The 21,274-nt window shown below is 44.9% G+C and overlaps 1 protein-coding gene and 1 long non-coding RNA gene across 2 annotated transcripts in view; both read right to left on the bottom strand.

Moving 5' to 3' along the window:
* Positions 1-2,156, bottom strand: part of RTN1 (reticulon 1) — a 98,936-nt gene extending 96,780 nt beyond the window's left edge. Inside the window, exon 1 of the mRNA XM_027458049.3 lies at positions 1,798-2,156. Coding sequence (XP_027313850.2) covers positions 1,798-1,963 — 166 coding nt within the window. The 5' untranslated portion in view covers positions 1,964-2,156. The remainder of the gene's footprint in view (positions 1-1,797) is intronic.
* Positions 2,157-11,067: 8,911 nt separating this feature from the next.
* LOC119717149 (uncharacterized) lies at positions 11,068-21,265 on the bottom strand. The gene is made up of 3 exons (XR_005266195.2): positions 20,831-21,265; positions 20,638-20,739; positions 11,068-11,717 (listed from the first exon to the last, which is right to left on the bottom strand). It is a non-coding gene; the product is annotated as an uncharacterized lncRNA (long non-coding RNA).
* Positions 21,266-21,274: the final 9 nt, after the last annotated feature.

A 21,274-nucleotide genomic window follows, 5' to 3' on the forward strand; every position in this document is an offset into this window, starting at 1 on the left:
TGCTCACTTTGTCACTGCCTTGCCGCCGTTTGACACATGCAAACAAACACATCTGAAGTCCCCTTGCGGATGATTCCAAAAGCAGAACATTTTCTTTCTTTTTTTTTTCCTTTTCTTTCTTTGTTGTTTTCTTCCTTTTTTCTTTCTTTCTTTTATTCTCATTCTTTCTGTTCTGCCTTCCGTGAGCCTGAATCCACCGGCGAGGCTAAGCCTGCAGCAGCCTTCATTCCATGTACGCAGTAGCACAGCCCTTCAACTTACTGGGCATTTACACTAGTTGAGAGACCACCCCTCTTTGTTCTGCATGCTGAGATCCAGCATGGCCATATTTTTATCCATCAGCGAACAACAAAAGCTCCTGAGATCTCTTCCCCCTTCTTCCTGTCGTTACGCCGTCGGGGCGACCCTACCTAGGGACCCCGGTGCTGCCCTGCTCCACACACACACGCCCTGCACCGACGCGAGCCATCTGCCTCCCTCTCCAGCCCAAAGTCACGTTTCACAACCGTGAACTCGTGCTCGGATCCGCAAACGAGCGGCACAGCAGCAGATTTGCTGCCTGCCCGGAGCTAGAAAACAGCAAACCGTTTCCCACACCAGCCGATGGGCTTTAGATCCCATTGTACTACTGAACTCGGCAGCAGCGAGCAAACAGAAAAGCACCAGGGAAACATCCATGGTGAGAGCACGCGCGCGCACAGACGCACAGTCAAATCCTGGAGAAAAAAAAAAAATCCAGACGGGTATCAGTGGAATAATGTACGGAGCCACGCAGGCTCGGATGTTTCTGGCCAGCTACTCTTTGTGCTGATTGACTGAGGGGGATTAGGAAGGACTCAGCCCAAAAACGCAGTTCCTAATGCTCCTGCAGCTATTGCATAACACGGGCTGATTCCCGTCCCGAGCTCTGACCCTCAACTTAACGCAAGTTTAATGCTGTCAGGTTGCATAATGGAAACGGCTCCTTCCCAGGGAAGAGGAATCTAGGTGGGATCCACTGGCTTCCCAGGGGCTGGGTTATTTGCTCATTTGGGTTCCCAGATGGGCAGTAGAGGGAAAGCAAGTGGGCAAGTGTCACCAAGAAGGAAACAGAGCCACTTTCCCCCTCATATTTCTACCTGGACCTGCTGGAAGCTGAAGCCTTGTGGGTTTCATAGAGAGATGCACCTGCTATTAACACACCCACTAAGGAAACAAACCCTGAAGCAAGGGACATCAAATACAGCCCAAAAGTAAACTGCAAAATCCATGAACCCACACAGCCTACCTCAACTAAACGCACCTTCAGTTCACCCGAAAAGCAAAAGGAGGAAAACCCAGCAACCAAAACATCCATGATTAAAGGGATTACGTCTCAACAGCATACAGAAAATACAGCAGCACTTCAAAACAGGCACTCCACTGAATCTGCACGCCGGGGTAACAGACGGGGCCATGCGGGGATTTGGGGGATACCCGAAGTAACTCCGCAATGTGCCACTCCAGCTGTGCACAGGTGTGCGACAAATGAGGACAGAGCCCCAATGCCAGGCTGCAACCAAACGCCCTTCGGAGTGCAGGCTCTGCACGCCCAGCAAACTGCACAGAGCTTTAGGGAACTTGGTCCTGAGCCCCAGCTCCCCCGGCTCAGCACCCAGCATTATTTGCAAAGGCCGCGGTTGCTCCTTATTCCCCCTCTCCCTCCCTCGCAGTGACACCTCCGGGCTGGGAGCCGAGCGGGGGAAGCACCGGGGACGAGCCCCGCCGGGGATGCTGCACCCAGGACCCGTTTTCCCGATTTCCCCCCTTTTATTTTACCTGGGGCTGCGGTCTCCATGGCGACTGGCGGCTGGTCCCTGGCGGTCCCAAAAGCCAGCGGCTCCCCCTGCCGAGCCCCGGCCCCATCCCGCTCCGGCCCGGCCGCAGCCCAGCGCAGCCCCGCGGCCGGCAGCGGCAGGTCCCGGGGGTCCGGGGGGGCTTCCATGCTCCGTGCCCAGGCGGCCGCTGCGATCCGGCCCGGGGAGGAGGAAGAGGAGGAGGAGGAGGAGGAGGAGAGAGGAAGCCGAAGAAGGTGGCCGGGGGCTCTGGCAGCCCGGAGGGGAGCCGGAGCCGGTGATGCCGGAGCCGCTGCTGGTGGTGGCGGTGCCGCTGCTGCTGCTGGCGCTCCCCCGGCGGATTACGCAGGTGGAAATGGCTCGGTTCGGAGCAGCCTTCCAGCCCCTGCGTCACCCTGTGGCTGGCACAGCACAGGGCAGCCCCGCCGCTGCTCTCCTGTTAACCGCTTCGGCTGGGGGGGCGGCCGGCGGGGATGAAGTGCCCCAGCCCCTCTCCCCTCTCCCCTTTTCCCCTTTTCCCTTTCCCCTTTTCCTCCTCTCCTTTCCTCTCTCCCCTCTCCAGCATCCCACGCATCGAAACGCAGCACCTGGCAAAACAAACTCGTGGTGGGTGTCTGGGTTTATTTTCTTATTTGGGTTTATTTTTCTTATTTATTTTTTTTCTGTGTTGTATTTTGTTGCTTACTGACTCGCAGGAGCCAGCAGAGGTGGTGGGACCCGCCACCAAGTGAGAGGAGCAGGGGCAGGGGCTGTGACCAGAGGTCAGAGGAAGAGGAGTTTGAGGTCTTGCTGACGGGGCTTCCCCAGGATCTGTCTCGTGGTGCAGCAAGTCGCGCTGAGAAGAGAGCAACTGCCCCAGCCTGAAGATTTCGCCCCAGTCTGGCTCTTTGCTTGTTGCATCTCCTTCTGTGATCTTAATGTCACGGCATCCCCAGGCACTTTTCCTCCCCAGCTTCAGGAAACCATGCTTACCCCTGGGTTTGAAAACTTATTTCTACTCTCCCCATGCAGAGGGGTAAGCCCATGCTGCAAGATGAAGCACCATTAGCTCCGGCATTTCCATCCATGCTGCCTTCCCAAGGAATCTCCACTCTTCTCCCGACTCCAGGACCTATTCCCAGGAGCCATCCTGCGCCACCTGAGTCGGTGCCATTCAGTGCCAGCTCCCCAGGGCCCTTCACAGGCCAGCTCCTCAGCACGGTGGCGTTGACCAGGCACAGGGGGGTCTTTGGGGAGGTTTGGAACCAAAGCACTAAGGTGCCAGCACAAGCAATGTGCTCAAGATTTAACAAAATCACGCTGGGAGTCAAGTGACTGCTGTGAATTCAGGCAAACTGTGTGCTATCAAGCTCTGAGTGGCAAGTGTGGTTGCAAACAACAAGATTTCTTCAGGCTGGGGCTCCACAGTACAGCCCTTAGCATGCAGCTACTGTAGATTTGACAGCTGCCAGTACTTGGGGCAGACCTCAACAGACCGTGTGAATATAACCACCTCGTTTTGAGCTCCCTAGCCTGATCAGTTACTGAAAAGACACGGCATCAAACCCACTTCTCCCTTTGCTCTGCTTTGCCGCTCTTTCTAGATCAGCAGTTGTTGTACAGGTCTTTTAATTTCAGGGCAGCTCCTGCCCTAACACGACACGCGATGCCACCTGGGCTAGAAGAAAGAAATGACTCCCAACCACCTGGCTGAAAGGTGGCTGTCCAGAGGGTAAAGGCTATCAGTGACTCTCCTGCTGAGTCCCGGCTTTGTAAAAGCATTTACAGAAGTCTGTGTCACACAGCAGAGTCTACCAAATTAATTTTTACATCTAGTTCCAGATAATCCATTCTCCAAAGCCACCTGAGATAGAAAATGCATCTTTGCTTCCAGCTCCAATTTCTGGATGCAGCAGATCTTTGTGTATCTGCAAGACACGGAGAGCTTAACTTGTCTGCGTTCCCACAGCGCTCAGCAATATCCTGACTCCCACCAGCGCCTTCCGTGCAGCTCCTCTGAACCCCTCGTTGTGAAGGCTGACTCATTTGTACCTCACCCAGGAAGCATTTATCAGTCCCAACATCTTCGGGGAACAATGGTGAAAACACGTCCCTCCTGTGTGCTCCAGTTGTCTTACGTGCGCCGGCTCACGGGATTTTCTTTATTTGTTTTTGTCAGGATGAGGTGGTGTTTGCTCCAGTTTGGTAGCATGATTTTAGTCATCGTGTTCTCGCTGCCAAATCCCACATCTAGAGCTCACCACATGAGCAATGGAGACAAATTTAACTCATCCATTGTCCCCCCCTTGGCATGCATCATGCATGGTGCACTGTCTGATTATGATTCTGGCAAGATCCTGGCAATTTCAAAGTTACTATTAATAATGGTAATGATATGCAGGATGTACTCAAAAATATGTCTTCCTGGAGAGCTTAATACATGTTCTTTATAACTCTCCAATTTTCTTTTATATCCTTCACTCTCTGGGGTGGCCCTGCGATGCTGTGTGCAGGAGCTGGTGATGGGCTGGAGGGCTGAGGAGAAGGCCAGCTGCAGCGCCAGGCCCCTGACAGCTTTGCTGTGTGAGCAATCTGCAATCACAGAGGTCTTCTGATAATGCAGCATCATCAGAAACGTGTGCACACCCTAGGAGTTATTCATACCTGCAAACCAAAAAGGTTATCGTGGTTGCTGGCATGAACACAGTGTCACTAAGTAGGAGATGTGGAGGGCGGAGCATGCGGTCTGTGTCCCCGGCTTATTGAAGAAAAGTGGGGACAAGGAGGGACAAGTGCCTAAATAAAGCACAATTGCTTCAGGGATCCCAATGGGAGAGTAACCCAGGACTTCATTTCACCACATCCTGTACATCCCAGGTGACCTGGAACAGTCTCCTGCAATATCATCAGCCCTGCTCCTTATATTGGGTGGGGAGCTACGAGTCCCATTTCAAAGCCCGGGTACAAATCCTGGGCTCCTGCTGACTGCTGCAGGTGGGGTACGTACATTTGTGACAGCAAAATTGAATGAATAATAAAAAAAAAAATAACAGAAACAACTGAAGAGATACTCCGAAAGCTTGATTGATCCATTTTGCACGCTCGAACAAAACACTTGGAAATCAACACAACTTGGGCTGTGGTGTGTAAGGTTAAGTCACGAGAGATTTTAAAGACTTTTTTAAGATCCCCCCAGGAAGGTCAGACTGCATGAAGATTTAATCAAACGCCTGCTTAACAGAGGTGTGAGTTTAAGTAACAGTCGGCACAAAGGACCAAAGCTGATTTCTTTCTGTTTTCAATGAATTTACGAAAGCTCCTGGTGGTTTGTGTGTATGGTGTTGAAAAGAGACTTGTGCTGGGCTCGTCTCTCTCTGCTCATTGGTATTTAGTTCTCTCACTCTTCCCTGTGGACGTTGTAAGTCTTTGAATGCACAAAGTCTGCAAACACATACACACAAATTGCTTCTCTTTCCATTAGAGTCCTTTGGGCTCTGGGGCTGACGTATGCTGCTGGGCCAAAGCGACTTTGAGCCTCGAGGGGGTTTTTGGCCCCAGATGTAACATTACCAGCAAAGAGGACGGGACCTGGCAGAGTATATCAACTGATTTAGTAATATTAAAAATAACCTTCTCTTCTTTCAGGATTTATTCTTGAGGTTTCAGGATAAATTAATTAGGAAAAGCAACACGAGAAAGAAAAGAGGCTTCTGATACAAGCAGGAAAACAAAGATAAATAAAACAACCTCTCACTGCCCCACAGAAAGATGCCAGCACTGCAGCACCTAACGTCTGGTTTTTCAATTCAATGGCCCTACAGGCCACCTGGGTTCCACGCATGTCCCATAGCCTGTCCTCCAGGCAAACCAAGAAGTGTGCACAGCGCTGTCCTGGGTTGAGTTGCTGAGTTGCCACCCCAAAGACCCCCTACATCTTTCAGTGCACCAAGCAGCTCCAGCACAGCGATCCTCCCTGGGGTGCCCCTCGGACCTTTGGTCTCCATACCTTCTCTCTCCATCTCCACGAGCTCTGGAGATGAGGCAGGGCCAGGCAGCCTCTTCAAGGTCCTTTTTGTGCGTTCTTCCTGTTGCTACAACTGCCAAGGAAAGAGCTTCAGGCGTGTTTGGGAACAGGCACCCCAACCTCCTGCAGAGCTTCAAGGCGTCACCCACATCCCCACTTCCCCCGCAGCACCCTGGGGGCCAACCACACACACACAGGTCACATCCCAGCTCTGCTTTGGAACCCGCAGTAAGTTCCTGCGTCAGCCCGTGGGTGTGAGATGCCGTTTTGCTCCCAAAAGCACAACCATCCCAGTGCCAGAAAGGCAGCAGCAGAGCAGGTTAAGCCCGGGAGAGGCAGAAGTTTGTGTATTGGGGTAATACCACCTGCCTTCCTGAGCAAACCCAGGGGCTGCTCTCCTTTGTAATGAACAACTGCAGAGATAAGGCAGGTACATGGTCCAAAACAGCAGCTCTGAAAATGAGCTCCTTGACAGAGAGATTCCTCTTACTGCATGCTGTAAAACAGGGAGATTGCTTCAACCTGAGCCTCTAGTAAATGCAACAGCAAAAATAACTAGTCTGAATAGAGGCTTTTTCACTGCTTATTGTGTAATTTACCCTTCCTTCACTCTCAAAGCTCACAGGCACAGTCTCTGCAGACAGCTCGTTGCTCTGAGGGGCTGCCTGGCTGTGGCTGTGCTGCAGCAGGATGCAAAGCCCCAGCCTGGCCCTTTAATTCCCACATCATGCGAGAGCTCTCAGCATCCCCAGCCCTCCGCTGTAATGAAATGTGATTAAAGGCGGTGCCTTCCCCCTCTAAGCCTGACTGACTGCTCGCTCCTTCATCCCCTCCACACCAGCAGTCGCTCTAGGAGCAGCGAGGATTACCTCTGTTTCTCTGAAAAGGGAATTTTACCAAGAAATCCAGCGACAGGAGCTTAAACAGCACAATTGTTGGCTGTGTGAGCAGGCACAGCCATGTGATGTGCACACACCAGGTACCAGAGAGGAGCACACCAGCAGGACCCCGGCCAACAGATCCTATTTCCCCCTTCTGCCCAGCTCCAGCCCCTGTGCAGAGGAGAGCTGAGCAGAGTAGACGGGTGAGTAGGAGGGGGAGCTCTGCATTTGCAAGATGCAGGCAGTAGTGGCCTAGTTTCGGCGGTGCTCGGTAGCTGAATTGCCATCCAAGAGCTACGTCTGCAAGGCTCTGCACTCACCTCCAGAACATACAGCTCTTAAAACGATCCCCTGCCCTGGAGAACCAGGAATCTGGGTCTGAATCTATGATGTGAGACGGCGATGTTGTTTGGAAGCACACCCTCCACCCTCCGTGTGGCAGCAGGATCTCCGTGTGCTATTGCAAGCGCTGCTCCCGAGCATCTTCAGAGCAGCAATCTTTTCCTGCAGTGCTCGTCCCCATCCCAGGAGCCTAGCCCAAGGTTATTAAAGGAAGAAGCATTAGAATTTGGCCTCTCAGAGATTCCCAGCTGCAGGGAACAGGACTTCCTTCTTCAAGCCCTGGCAGGGCAGTTTTGGAGGCTGGTTATTGCTGAGAAAAAACGCTCAGACTAACACCAGTGTGTCTGCTGCTATTTAATGGCACTGCTGAGGATCCGGCTGAAAAGAGAGCATCAGACAAGATAATCTGCGAGCTCTGAACAGGTCAGACAGGGGCCAGAAGTTTATGTGCACAGTGATTTGATACTGATGATACAGCAAAACAAAAACAACATCGTTCAAACTATCTGCAGATCTGCTTTTGGGAGAAGCTGAAGAAATTGAGGCAAAGGCCTAGCCAGAGCTGCTTCCACCACAGAACATTACATCGGTACCAAAAAGGCACAGCCAACAGCCAGAGAAGCAGAAGCAGGTTTTTTTTTTATGAGTTCTCATTCGCTTGCATTACATCACACAGCATGCACAGAGTGCTCTGTGCATTTACCCAGCCCTACAGCCAGCCCATTAGAGGTTACCATTTGAGTCCTGATTTATGCTGCTACTGTCCATGCATTTATCTGACTCTGAGTGTTGATTATGCACTGTCTGCATGTCTCTGGAAACTCACAGAGGCTAAAAATTACACTTTGCGTGCTAGAGGAAAGAGAAACAGCCTGCTATGCTTTCATTTAGGATTCGGCATGGCACAGAGGGTATCAGAGAATCAACCTGTGGAGACAAAACCTGCAATCACTTTTCCAACACCCCAGAGATCACACCTGGCAGTGTAACTGAGAGGTGCATTCGCCATCTCTAGGACCCAGAACTACTGCAACTATGGACAGAAGTGCAATGAAAGGGAACACAATCCTGATAGACACGAGGCTTTGTGCCCTTGAAGCAATCATCACCTGTTAGTAAGCAGCAGTGCTTGTAAGAGCTGCTAGGAAGGTGTCTACGTGTGCCATAGGTTCATGGAAAAACACGGTGCTAATAATAGGTAACCCGAGAGAGCGAGCCCTGTGTAAGAGGCCTGAGGACAGGTAAGGCTGCCTGTGATAAAGCTGAGCACTGCAGAAACTGTCTCAGTGTAACCGTGATAGCCGGGCCTTGCATTCAGCAACATCCTCACCTGGTCTTCCATTTTTGACAGCACAGATCTGATTTTCTTCCTTTGTACACAAATGGGAACCAAGAACATCTTAACAGCATCCCCTCAGGGCAATCCATAAATCAAAATCAGGCTCAGAACTCCTCATTTCTAATTGCTCATGTCAATATTTCTTATGAGAAGAAGTTATCCGAGCAGGAGGCCGTCACCTGTTCATTCGTGGCCTCGTGCCCAGCACAGGCTGAGCACAGCTGCCCTTATCTCAAAGCAGACAGCAGAGGCTGGATGTGTCTGGCTGCCCTTCTGAGCTGGCTCTACCTGCCCGAAGGTTCGGTGTCAGAATATTGAGTAGTCAGGCTGTGACACTGAGCTGAGCCCTTTGCTGGCTGTGTCCACACACCTCCTCTGTGATGTGAGAAAAGTGTAACGCAGCAAGGCCTGACCCTCACAGCCAAAAGGTGTTCGGGTGCTGGAGACCCCCAAAGAGCTGAGTCAGGCAGGGGCTGCATTTTGCCAGCATGAAGCCAAGGAAGATCAGTTCGGAGACCTTTCATCTATTTTTTATTTAAATTTATGAAATTAAGCTCCCGTTAGCAGAAGCGCTGTAGAACCAGGCTCTATTTTATATTTGTAATTAGCCCTATCAACTTCAAAGAAGCTGTTTTTCTACAATATTTGCAGGGCTGGGATTTGTTTTTTGCATTTAATTGATACATCATTTAGCACTTGATATCAGTACTTCAAAGGGAACATTATTGCTTTACATTTCAAAATCACTTTGTAGTGCTTTCTGTGTATCGCATCGCTGGAATTGGAGAGAAAAACCAGCAAATCCTTACCAGCTCCAATCATCTGTGGCTTTATTTCCTGAATTAAATGTTTGTAGTGAACACAAGCCTACATTCCTCAAACTCTAGCTGATGTCAGTGCTGAAAAAGCAAAACCAGGCAGGAGTAATCCCTGCTATAAACAGCCCTTAAAATCATCAATTTTATTCTTAGCTTATTGCAGTGGAGTAAACAAGTCCAGCTACGGGGTTTTATAACTTGTGGCAGGCTCTTTTCTTAACGTAACTTGACATTTGCAAAAAACTAAACCCAAACTGACAGAGGGCTCTGCTGGTTTCCCATGAACCATCCCATTGTATAATTTAAGCCAGTATCTTCTGCCAAAATAGTGAAATAATGCCCAGGGCCCTCTGCTGGGTTATGAAGAACGTATCTCCTTCCCCAGAGAGCTGAGATGAATCACGGTCTTGGAAAAGTTCATAGCACGCCTCAGCATACAACCTTGGCCATCACCGTTGTGTTTTGCAAACAGAACTCCAGGTTTCACTCATGTCAGTGGTAACAAAGGGCATTTTACCACTCATAAACAACATTACAGGGAAGGTTTCCCAGAATAAAGCATCAAGAATTTTTCCTCATTGTGCTCAAACTGAAAAAAAAACCACCTCCCTGTTCACTGTAATTTCCTAATCTGAATTCTTATCAGCTCTTTACAGCCGAACATGGTAGAGAAATAGATAAGAAAACAAAAAGCTCTGTAAAAGCCAGGGAAAGATGCTGTAAGAGGAAATGAGCTCTTGCCCTTTGCACAGCTCGGGGAGAAGAAAAATTCAGCCAAATGAAACCAGCTGAATACTTTCTGAGCTTCAGATGTGGAAGTCTTATCAACCCTTTGTGAGGATCACCTTCTAGTGGTGGAAGGAGCACGTGGTCCCATCACCCTGTCACCTATCACAAGCAGCAGGAGCTTTTTCAGCTCCAGGACCTCAATGAATAGAGCAAACAGGAGACAGGATCAAAGCGGAGGGGTGGAAACAAGAAAACTGCGCTCCCAGGACAGCATTAGAAAGGCTGACTCCAGGTGGATGGGGGACTGTGATACTAACAGAAAGCGTTTCAGATCAGCACTGCAGCGTCTCTGTTAGCAGGAGAGGTTTCACAACACTTCTCAACAAAATTAACCTGGAAGACGATTGAGCCCTCTGTACCAGATGCACAATTCTTGTAAAATTTCCAAAGAGGCTTCTGAAAAAGGTGTGGGAGGGTTAACGGAGGACTTTGAGGCCCTCCAGACAGGAGTGAGAAATCCAGATGACACGAACACATAATACGTGACCATGCAATATAGACTTCAAAATGGAAATGGTGTGAGGAGACTGCTTGAGGTTTGCTTTGTGGGAATTGGAGTGACTCACTTGTGATTTTGTTGTTCTTCCTGACTTCTCAGAACTTTCTAAGCATCTTGTACCTGCAGCTGTTCCCTAGCTTAATTGACTTTGTGCTCGTTAATGCACATACATGTATTTCTTCTACATTTTTTTAAATAATATAAAATAAGTTCTGCAATAATTTTGATTTTGTATGAGAACTTCTGTGAAAGTTCAGTTTTTTATATAACTCTATCTCAAAATAGCGTTTTGGGCACTGGATTTGAATTTCTATCTTGCAGCTGAAACAGTTCAGCAGAATCAATAGCACATAATTCATGATTATGAAACTGCATTTTTTTGTGGGAAAGTATTGCTGACGGGGCTTTGTCCAGCTCTGGTATTCTCTGTATTGAAAGCTACATCAAGTGAGCTCATGAAAAAGGAATGTGAGAACTTTGTGGGTTTTACCTTAATTATTCATCCATAGGTGTTGGATAGAGCCCAGAATATCAATGGTTTTACAAATTCTGTTGTATATTAAGAATAAAGGGTATCAGCTTGACATTTGTTTTGCAGGTGGGCTTGGCCAGACACTAAATACCCCCACTGCATGTTTATTTAATCAAGGAATGCAAACGTCAAGGGGGAAGATTAAAAGATCTGAGGCAATGAAACAACATCCTACTGATATGCACAGGAACAACTCTTAAAATGTAAGGATTCAAAACTTTAGTTTCAATTAAAATCAGAAAACTCATTAGAAAATTCATTCAGAGAGCATATTTTCCCAAAGATGTACAATTTTGCTATGGATTGTTTTCCACTAAAGCAGGAAATACAATCAGTTAAGTTAAAATTTGTATATGCATCCCATGCTAAAGATTTATTCTGTCTCACTAAAATCCCACTGTGAAGCCATTACCTGCTGGTATATTAATGGCACTCTCTAGGACATGCATTGTGCCTGGTGACACAAAGATATGCTATAAAGGAGCCAGTTTTATTTTTCAAAGATGCACTGAAGTTAAGCACCAGTGACTGTTTTTGTAGGAAGTAAACATTTTGACCTGTTCCTCTGTCCTCCTGTATCTTCTGCGTGTTCCAGTCTCCATACCATCACTTTGTTCAGGAAAACAGTGTTCCAGCAGTGCTGCACTGAAAACCCACTGCTGTTTTTGTCATTTGGTCAGACCGTGAGTTTTCCACATGCCTGAGAAATAGGAGAGGGAATCACTGAGCCATTTCAACATCATATTTTACCCAAAGTGATACACAAGATTAGATGGCAACTTAATATTCAAAGGTCATTTTCAGAGATAAAAAGTAAGCTGTTTAAAGATAAATGTAAAACGTGATGCCAGTACTGCTTTGTGCTTATACCTAAGGTCTGATTTTTAAGTACTGACTTTCATGGTTAGTGCCATAGTTATGTGAACTTTGCTGAAGCCAGCTGGTCTCAGAATCTGACGTTTCCTGACATTTTGAACCATCTGGCTGGAAATGTCAGTCCTGAAGCTCCTCTTGAAACGTATACTTCCTTGCAGGCTTTTCTCCAGGACGCAGACCCTACTACTGCCAGCCACATGGAAGCCTGACACTACTTGCCCTCGAGGCGAGGTGTGCAGCTAGGAGTCCCCAGAGGAGAGCCATGACTTTCAGTCACTGTTTCTCCTCTTTCAGCGCTGGGTGAAGAGAATCCATCTTTCTGTGTACATCTCTTAGTCACTGTGCTCCAGGGTTTGAATAGTCAGGGCCCTGTTCCATGACTTCTGAGAAAGGCAGACTCGTTCATTACACCAGCCACTGCAGGATACATTAGGGCAGTACCCTGATTATGAATTCAGTCTCAATTTAGACAACCCAAGTAAGTCATCCATGAGCCCCTTTGAGTAAATATTGCACAGCCACTTCACTCACAAGAAGTTTTTCAGGAGAGTTCTCCCTCTGCCCTTCAAATGTTTATGTTCTCAAACCTATCTTCATCTTCATCTTATAATATATAACTGCTTAAAACACAAAAATGTAAGGAACTTAGTGGCTTGCCAGGTACAGTCCTTCTCTATTTTAGGCAACAGTATGACATAAACTATTCACTGCCATCTTTAAATAAGGTCAAGTGTTCTGTCCCTCTTCTTTCTACTGGAGAGCTGTTCCAAAACTTCACTCCTCTTGGTGCTAGACAAATTCTTCTAATTTCCAGCCTAAATTTATTTATGGCCAGCTTACAGCCATTTGTTCTCAAGCCAACAGTGTACTTTAGCTTAAGCAACTTTCCTCCCTCCCTGTTGTTTTCTTTGCTGAGATATTCATAGCTTCCCATAAGTCATTCCTTTTTTTTCAGCTTGCTGCAGATTTTAAACTTTGTGCAATTTGTTCTGCAATTATTAATTGTCCTCTGAAATTAGCTGCAGTGTTCTAGAAATGTGTTTACTACAGGTTTATCAAAAGAGACCTCATGACTTCATGCCCCTGCATATGCAGCTCAAACTGACCATCCCTAACTCCATTTCAATACACCACTGCCATTTCATTTTCATGTTATTCTTCACTTAGCCTCTGGTTTTCTATGTATGCACTAACATTTCTCCTTCCCGCTGAGAACAGGAATTTGAGGAGGAGGAGCACAGGGAGGTTCCCAGAGGTATCAGCTTACAAAAGAGCTCATTTTTTAAACTAATTTCCAGATTCCATTTCCTTGGTTGCTTTTTCTTCTTCCCTCCAGTTGGTGTTTGCATCCTGTCCCAGAGCTGCATCATTTACACGTTTTATAATGCTGCCTTTAAGTGCTCTTTTAGAGAATGGAAATTCATTCCTGAAGAATAGCTCCAAGTTCTTTTCAGCCTAGTTCAACTCACTCACTATTGTCCCTGCACACTACCAGTGCCCCTCCAGCAGCACATCACCACGGAGCAGAGCTGGAACTCCGGTCTCACATCTCAGATCACTGCCCACATTGCCCAGAGGTGTATGCAAAAACCTTTCAGGAATGTGTCAAGGCAAACAAATTCTACATCTCATGTAGCCAGGAGCTAATAAAAATCTCCCCATTTATTTGCAGGTGCTGAGCCTTAAGACGAGACGTGGGTAAACCAGCCAACACTCCTAGGAGTAAAAAAGGATTGAAAAGACCCCGGTCTGCCAGGAGCCATGCAACTGAGTCTAAAATAATCCCATGGTTTGGTTAGAAAGAAATCAAGACATATAAAGGGAAAGAGGAGAGGAAATAAAATAAGAATTATATAAAGAGCCTTTGGTCAAGCCAAAGGATTACTCATGATCCTGTCTCTGAGTGGGTCTGGTTGCAGATTATTAGGGAAAGTGCACACAAACAGGGAAACCAGGAGTGAAAATCACTTCCATTCCCAGGGACTGGAAATGCCCTGCCCTCCTTCCTCAATATATTCTTGCAGATTTCCTGCAATATGTGTTGAAAGATTTCCCAAGCCAGCTATTGAAATTGCATCTTGCTGCTTAACAACCTTTGATGGAGGTATATCCATAAATTTGTCTAATCGCATTTGTAATTTGTTTATGCTTTCAGCATTCGTGACATCCTGTAGTAATGACTTCCACAATTTAATTATAGGCCGTTGAAGAAATACTTCCTTTTATTTGTTCTGAACCTGCCTGGTGATTTCACGATGTGCTCCAGAGCTTGTACAGCAAGAAATGGTGGCTATTGTTCCCTGTTTACATCTTCATACAGCTTGTGATTTTATATACCCCTGTGATTTAGTCATTTGTTTACCAAGGTGACCACTTCATACAAGTTCTCATAAGGAAATTATCCCATACTGCTGGTTACGGTAAGTACTCTTCCCTTAGCATTTCTAGCTCTATTTATTTTCGTGATGGAGGGACTGTGAAGAATCCAAACTGCTTGCACGGTGCAGGGTGTGGGTACACTCAGAATCTACTGCTACAGTGTTTTTGTTTTGTTATGTCATCCCACCCACCACCCAGTGGTTTCTAACATTTTGTCTGCTTCTTTTATTGCTTCCAAACATGGCACTGGTCATTGAATTATCCAACATTGAATTATCCATAATGTCTCTGAGATCCTTTTTCTTGAGATGTGATAGCTGATTTAGAGCTCATCAGTGTGTATCTATAGCCATGGCTGCCTCTCCTCATGTGCAGCAGTCTGCAGTTACCACTACAGTTTCATCTAGTGTTTCATCAACCAGTTCCTCAAATTTTATGAGGTCCTTTTTGCACTCTTTGCAGTTGCTAGTCTTGTTCTGTGATGCAGGAAAAAAAAATAAAGGTTAGATGAAAAAAAGAAATATGAGAAAGAAAAATGATTTTTAGGATTCCGTTAAGCTGATGATGTAGGAAGTCCATTACTCAACTCCATCTTTTGATACATCAGTCTTAGAGTAACCTTGTACTACTGTGAATTATGCTAACAGATCTCATCATGACAAGATCCAAATACCTCAAAGAAGACTCGCTGATACCACATCTAGAATGCTTCTGTCATCATCTCTCTCAGACTGGGAGGATAGGGCTTGGCCCTTTTTCATCCATGCAGCCAGACCGATTAAGGTGTTATTTCATCCTGGAGAGCTGACTGCGCTGGTTCCAGCCCAGCAGGTTTTCAATTTCCATTGTGCATCAGAGACAAAGAGATGTGCTACTCACCATGGAAAAATGCAAGAGAAGAAAAGTAGGTGAAAATTCCTCACTGCATTTCATTACTGCTTTTGAGTGCAATTCATTTGCCCCAGATATTAGTCAAAATGTTCCAGTGCTACTTCTGTGACATTTTGGGAGTTCATATTTCCTACAGACCACTGGTGACTGACATTACAGTCTAACTGCTGGACGTGCTCAAGAGCTCTCTTGAACAGTTGTGTTTTTTTTTTGTTTCTCCCTAGCTCTTTGTAACTCGTGGTCTTGATCTCAGCGTAACCAGGCTTTGGGAAAAGGTAATTCATAAGGATTCTGCTGTGGTCAGACTAAAGTGATTCTACCACACCTACTCTAGTGGCTGGGTTTTCAAAGGTTTAATTCCCCGTGTGTAAGGAAAAAATAATAATAACAATAGCAGGCGAGAATATGACCATAAAACAGTTATGGCCACGTAACTCGCATCATTTTGTAGGGTTCAGTGGAGCTATAGGAGCACACACAAGCCGCAGATTAGAGCCAAAATTGCTTCCCTTGTAGCTTGATGAGCCTATAATGATACTGTCTCATGGACGATTTACTTTTGTTTCAATGGAGCTCGTTCAGGCCCTTGATACATAGAAGTGAAAGAAGAAAAGGACATATGCAGAAAAAGATGATGTTTTATAAAGTATTGATGCAAGTGGGGTATGTTCTATTATAAAAATTGGAAAATATTCACCACTAAACTGAGAAGCACATTTTCATTCCTTCAGAATTTGCATTTCTGTAGATTTCTTCTGCATTTCTGCAGATCCTCTACAGCAAGGATGAAAAACTTGATCCCCCTCCTGGAGAAAGGATTTACTTCACCATTCATAAGCGGTAAAAAATAAATATTGTAAACTTTAAAGAGCTTAATGGCTTTGGATATTATTGATAGATTACAAGGAATGAAAAAGTTAAAAAAATCAATTGAAATAGAAATAAAATAGAATAGAAATAGAAACTTCTTTTTAAAGATTGTCCATGAAAATATCACGAAGGTGTTTCATAGGTGCCGATTTCTATCCTAAATCAGACCCCAGTGAGATTCAGAGTACAGAAGAATTCAACAAGGGAACAACACTACCCCCCACCAACGTTGTCAGTAAACGACATGGATGTTACAAAAGTTTGTTCAACTTAAAATTTCAGTGACTGGATCTTCTTGTACCTTCCTCCATCAAACTCAAAAGCGTGTGCTACCATCTGTATTTTTCTGCAAATACCTACATACTGTTACTCAGCTCAGTCTTAAGCTTCCTTTTATCAGTGAGAGTCTGACAGCAGTGCATCACCAGCTTTAGTTTCCCGTCCATGGCTAAGTTTGTAGCTTCCTTTCCTGGAATGAAGCCATGTCAAATGAACACACCATTGCAGGAGCTGTTTTACCAGTGCTGCATACAAAAAAAAAAATTCCTTCTGTCTTATTCCCTGTGTCCACCTACTTGATAAATCCACGGATCATGTGGGTAGGTTAATTTTCACTCGAGATTTACAATGGCAGCTCAGGCTGAAGCGGTGTGCTGTGATGCCCTTGTATTCCTTTCCTGAGTCAGAGTGTTTCAAGATGGGGTTTCTCCTCCTGTAGCCGTAGACCATCCAGCAGCAGCTTCCATTTAGCTGTATTGAAGTGCTTATTGCTGGACTGTGACCATTTAATTAGGTGACTCAGATCATCGTGGAGGTATAACTTCATTATTTACTACTCAACAAATTTGCGCCATCTGCAGATTTAACTGGCTGAGACCTACGTTACCATTTGGATAGATTAGATAGTTTCATTAAACTGATTAATAATCATTAAAATGATTTCCCCCATTTTGAGATCTGCTTTTAAGCCAATTTCTAATCCATTTAATGTGTGCCCTGCAAATTCCATTTTATGCTACGCTGCTTGTTTTCATATATTTTATGTTTATGGTGATGTTCGCCTGTGAGTACCTAGTTGCTGTGGTTTAACCCTGGGAGGCAGGAAAGCACCACACGGCCTCTCGCTCACTTCCACCCCAGCAGGACAGGGGGAAAGAATCAGAAGGGCAAAAGACAGAAAACTCATGGGTTAAGATAAAGACAGATTAATGAGAAAGACAAGAGGAGAAGAGAAAAGGAGAAGCTGGCGGGGCAGTATGAGAAGCTGAACAGTCCCTGACTCTGTATAAGCACTGCTCTGCATGTTATTATCACTATTTTCATTACATAACCAAAACTGTAGTGCCATACAAGCTGCTAAGAAGAAAATTAATTCTGTCCCAACCAAACCAGCACACTACCTGGTTTCTGAACAATTCCCTGCTTTCTTTGATATTTTCAAGTTACGCCCCCTGTTGTTTGTCAGAAATTGCTGTAAAGTCCAGGACAATGACCATAACAAAAAGAAATTAAAAAAAAAATAAAAAGAGGCACATATCTATTACTGCATAGTGCTATTTTTTGTTTGCGTAAAGCAAGTGTGCCAGGATCATGAGTCACTAGGCAACTGCTAATTTATAGATCAATGCTGAGCTCATTTCTGTCTGTTAGCATAACATCCGGTCGAGCTGGCTGGAGAAGTTACTGCAATAATAAAACATCCTATAAATAATGCCTTACCTAGTGTTTCTAGAAGCACTAATGAAGTTTTATCAGCTTGATTTTGTTTTTGTCGTTGTTTGTTTGTTTTTAACCTCCCTGCAGGAGACTTTCAGCAGCTATTCCCAAGTCAAAGTCATCTGAGATAACTCAAATTTTTTCTTCCTACACGTTACTGACATAGACACACAAAGCAGCTTGCCCTGTACCACAGGGAAATTTCATACAGATGCCCAGTGCCCATCTGAGCTCACTCCTCAGATTTTGTGGCCTGTCTTAAAAAGCACTGAGAAAATACAGTAATTCAGATAATCTCAAAGCACAATGTAAAATGTAAAGCACAGACACACATATTCATTTTTATGCTCCTATTTAGTTCATTTACTTTAGAAAAGGTGGTGAACAATTGTCTATAAAATCATTTAAATGCAGCAGAGAGGGCAGGGCCCTGCAGCACTGGCATCCCTTCTGCTTCTTGCGCTCTGTGTCAAAGGGATGCAGCCAGAGCTGCAGGGAAATGGCCTTGTCCATGCAGAACTCAGGCAATCAGGAGTTATTCTTGATAAAATACTCATGCATATGCATTTAAAGCCACAATTCTGTCTGTCACTACTGACATACTTAATTCAACACACTTCTATCCCATTCCATCCTGCAGGTCAAACTGTAACTAGCCGGGGATACACACTGCCCAGGTAACACCTATTTTTGGCAGTGCCAAGAGTAAGCAAGTGCACTGCTTCCCGTCATATTTGACTGCATCACCAGTGCTGTGTCAAAGACCAGAAGCCTTTCTCAGACTCATTTTAACAACGTTCTTCTTGACCCCAGGAGGAGTAAGGACTGTGCCTTATGAGGGAGAGACATCAACGTAGCTAGCTTCATGTTTCCAACTACTGGCAGTGCTTAACCTGCTAAGCTACCAACTTCTGATCACATGGGCACAATGAGAAGTCTATAATTTTTAAAACTTCAAAAAGCATAGACACATCTCACATCAAAATATTCAGACTACTAAAATTATATAAAAATTCCCTAATTTGTCTCATTTATCTTACCTGATAGTAAAAGCTAAAGTGTGTACAGTTTTATTAGCAACAAAGAACAGAGAGCCTAGCTTCTAAAATGCAATCTATTTTAAACATTTACATGAGGTCTATCATCACTGCTTCTTGGCACTTAATCTGATACTTGATCTAAATATGCATTGGTTGGCAGAAATGATACTGGAAGCACTTGAATTAATAAATGACACAGTGAAAGTCAGAAATATTCCAGTGATACAAATAGAAGCAGCCAAAAAGCTGCTCATAGCTTACAAACAACACTTTTTTTAGCAATGGAAATTGTTCTACAAACAAATGTACCAATCACTTTTAACAATCCCAGAGAAACCAAGTTGTCTACCACCCCATAAAAGTATCAGTAGAAGGCAAAGGCAGAAACATATGTCGGCGATACACAGTGATCAAGAAGAATCTAATGAACAACGGTTTCAAAAAGTTTCACTGACAGTCAGCAAAACAATTCCAAAAGTAAATGTACAGCAGCAAGGCACCATCAGCACTTAAATGTTTGCTTTGACTATGCTCTGAAATGATTTAAAATTATACTGAAAGGCTTTAGCAGAATTAGAGCAGAATGTGCCACAGCAGAAGGTGAAAGATAACACACTTGAAATGATTAATTCAGTCTGAGATAGGTCTGAAAATCCTTTATGTTAAAAGAAAAACCTAGTAACTGCTACCAGACGTTTTTTAAATATATGTGCAAATATACGTTTTAACATCTTTATAAAACAACATCAAATTATCTAGCAGTAACATTATCTAGCTCTTAATGAGCTGAGTTAACAATTAATATTGTAATACCGCCCTGCATATTTGCTGTAGTTGAAGAGATTAGGGATATTATATGCACACAGATTTTAGGTTGCCAAAGCAGGGCACCCTGAGATGATTCAGTCACCTAGAAATGAATAAAGGTGTTCCACAAAATGTCTATTTTTGTAATTATTCCCTTCTGGTAAGAGAGGAGTGTTTTCCAGTCAAACAGAAATCCCTACACCCAAATTAGATCATTTGGCATTCCTCATTGCCAATAATGAGTCATTCACTTACATGCTCAGAAACAAAAGCAGTTGCATTTTGCTACTGAGAGTACCAATGAATATCTGGATTTGGATGCAATGTCCAGTTTTACTGCTTCATCATTCAACTGCTTGCTCGAAAATACTAAGGAGATCACAAAATGGCATCAACAGGCCTAGCTGCCTAAGCTACATTACTGTGAGGGTTGCCCATAAGATTCTTTGTCAATAGGAAAGGAAAGAAAAGGAGTAATTTGCTAAACAAGACCAGCTTTGTTGCAAGATCCAGTATAACACAACACACTTCCCTTAAACAAAATTACATAAAAGCTTCTCTGCAGGAGGCTCAGAGTAGATGACTGTGTTGGTTTTATCCTTGAAACAGAAAGTGAGCACAATTTTCAGAGCACTAACATCCCCTTTTTAATTTAAAATCGTTCCATTATGTACTTGTTACAGTATGTTAATTTGTCAGATGATATTTGGATGCATAATTTTACCTTATTACAGACTTCTGCTAAGAGAAACCTACTAAATTGTTGTCTTTGGGTAAATGAATTGCAGCACCTATAGACAGGGAAGCCTGAGACCAGGCAGCAGCATCTTTTATAATGGAGAAACAGATGGAAACGGGCTGCCTTATGTGGAATTGGAGTGACATCTGGTGACATCGGAAAGCAGCGCAAGTAACAACTGATCAGCCTTTGAAAAACTACAGAAGCTGCTTGAGCCATTTCCACCCCTTCAATTAAAAATGTTAGGAAACATTAACGCAAAGATTTTAACAGAAACCCTTGAAATTTTCAATTAATCTAACCTTCTTATTCCCAAATCGGTCATCTCTGACGACATCTGAGTCAGCAGGAAGCCAATTTTCTGCTGGGAAATCCTACTGCTGGTAAATGTTCATCTAGCCTCACTGCATGGAGAAATAAAAAGATAACATTAAGGGAAAAAGGCTGGGTGAGCAGTTTTTTCAGTTTGACTGGTGTGTTTTATCTCATGCTCACATTTGTAGTTGATTTTAGTTAAGCCAGAGCTTCTGTGTTGCAAGTTGGCACAATCAGTTTACATTCTCCTGAAGTTAAACCTCTGCACAGATACAAAATCCATCTGACCAAGAGTGGTTTGTGGGATAGAATAAAACTCTCTAAGCCCTTCTTTTCACATTTCACTTAAAGCACCTTAGCAGCTCTTCGCCACTACTCACACTAAAGTCATTGCAGTGTGAATTAATTAAGCACCAGCACAGGGTCAGGTGGATGGAAAAGGGCTGGGAAGAGCCTCTATAGTGTTGTATCAGACCACTAGCCCCGTTTAACTGGGATTACTGGTGCCGTACCCCAGCCCTAACTGGGATTATTAGTGCCGTGCCCCGCTGCCTCAGGTACCCAACATGGCCGCCGCCATGCCCACCGACATGGCCGCGCTCCCGGCGCCAGGGCTGCCATTCT

Source organism: Anas platyrhynchos, chromosome 5 (genome assembly GCF_047663525.1).
Source record: "Anas platyrhynchos isolate ZD024472 breed Pekin duck chromosome 5, IASCAAS_PekinDuck_T2T, whole genome shotgun sequence".
Taxonomy (NCBI): Eukaryota; Metazoa; Chordata; class Aves; order Anseriformes; family Anatidae; genus Anas; species Anas platyrhynchos.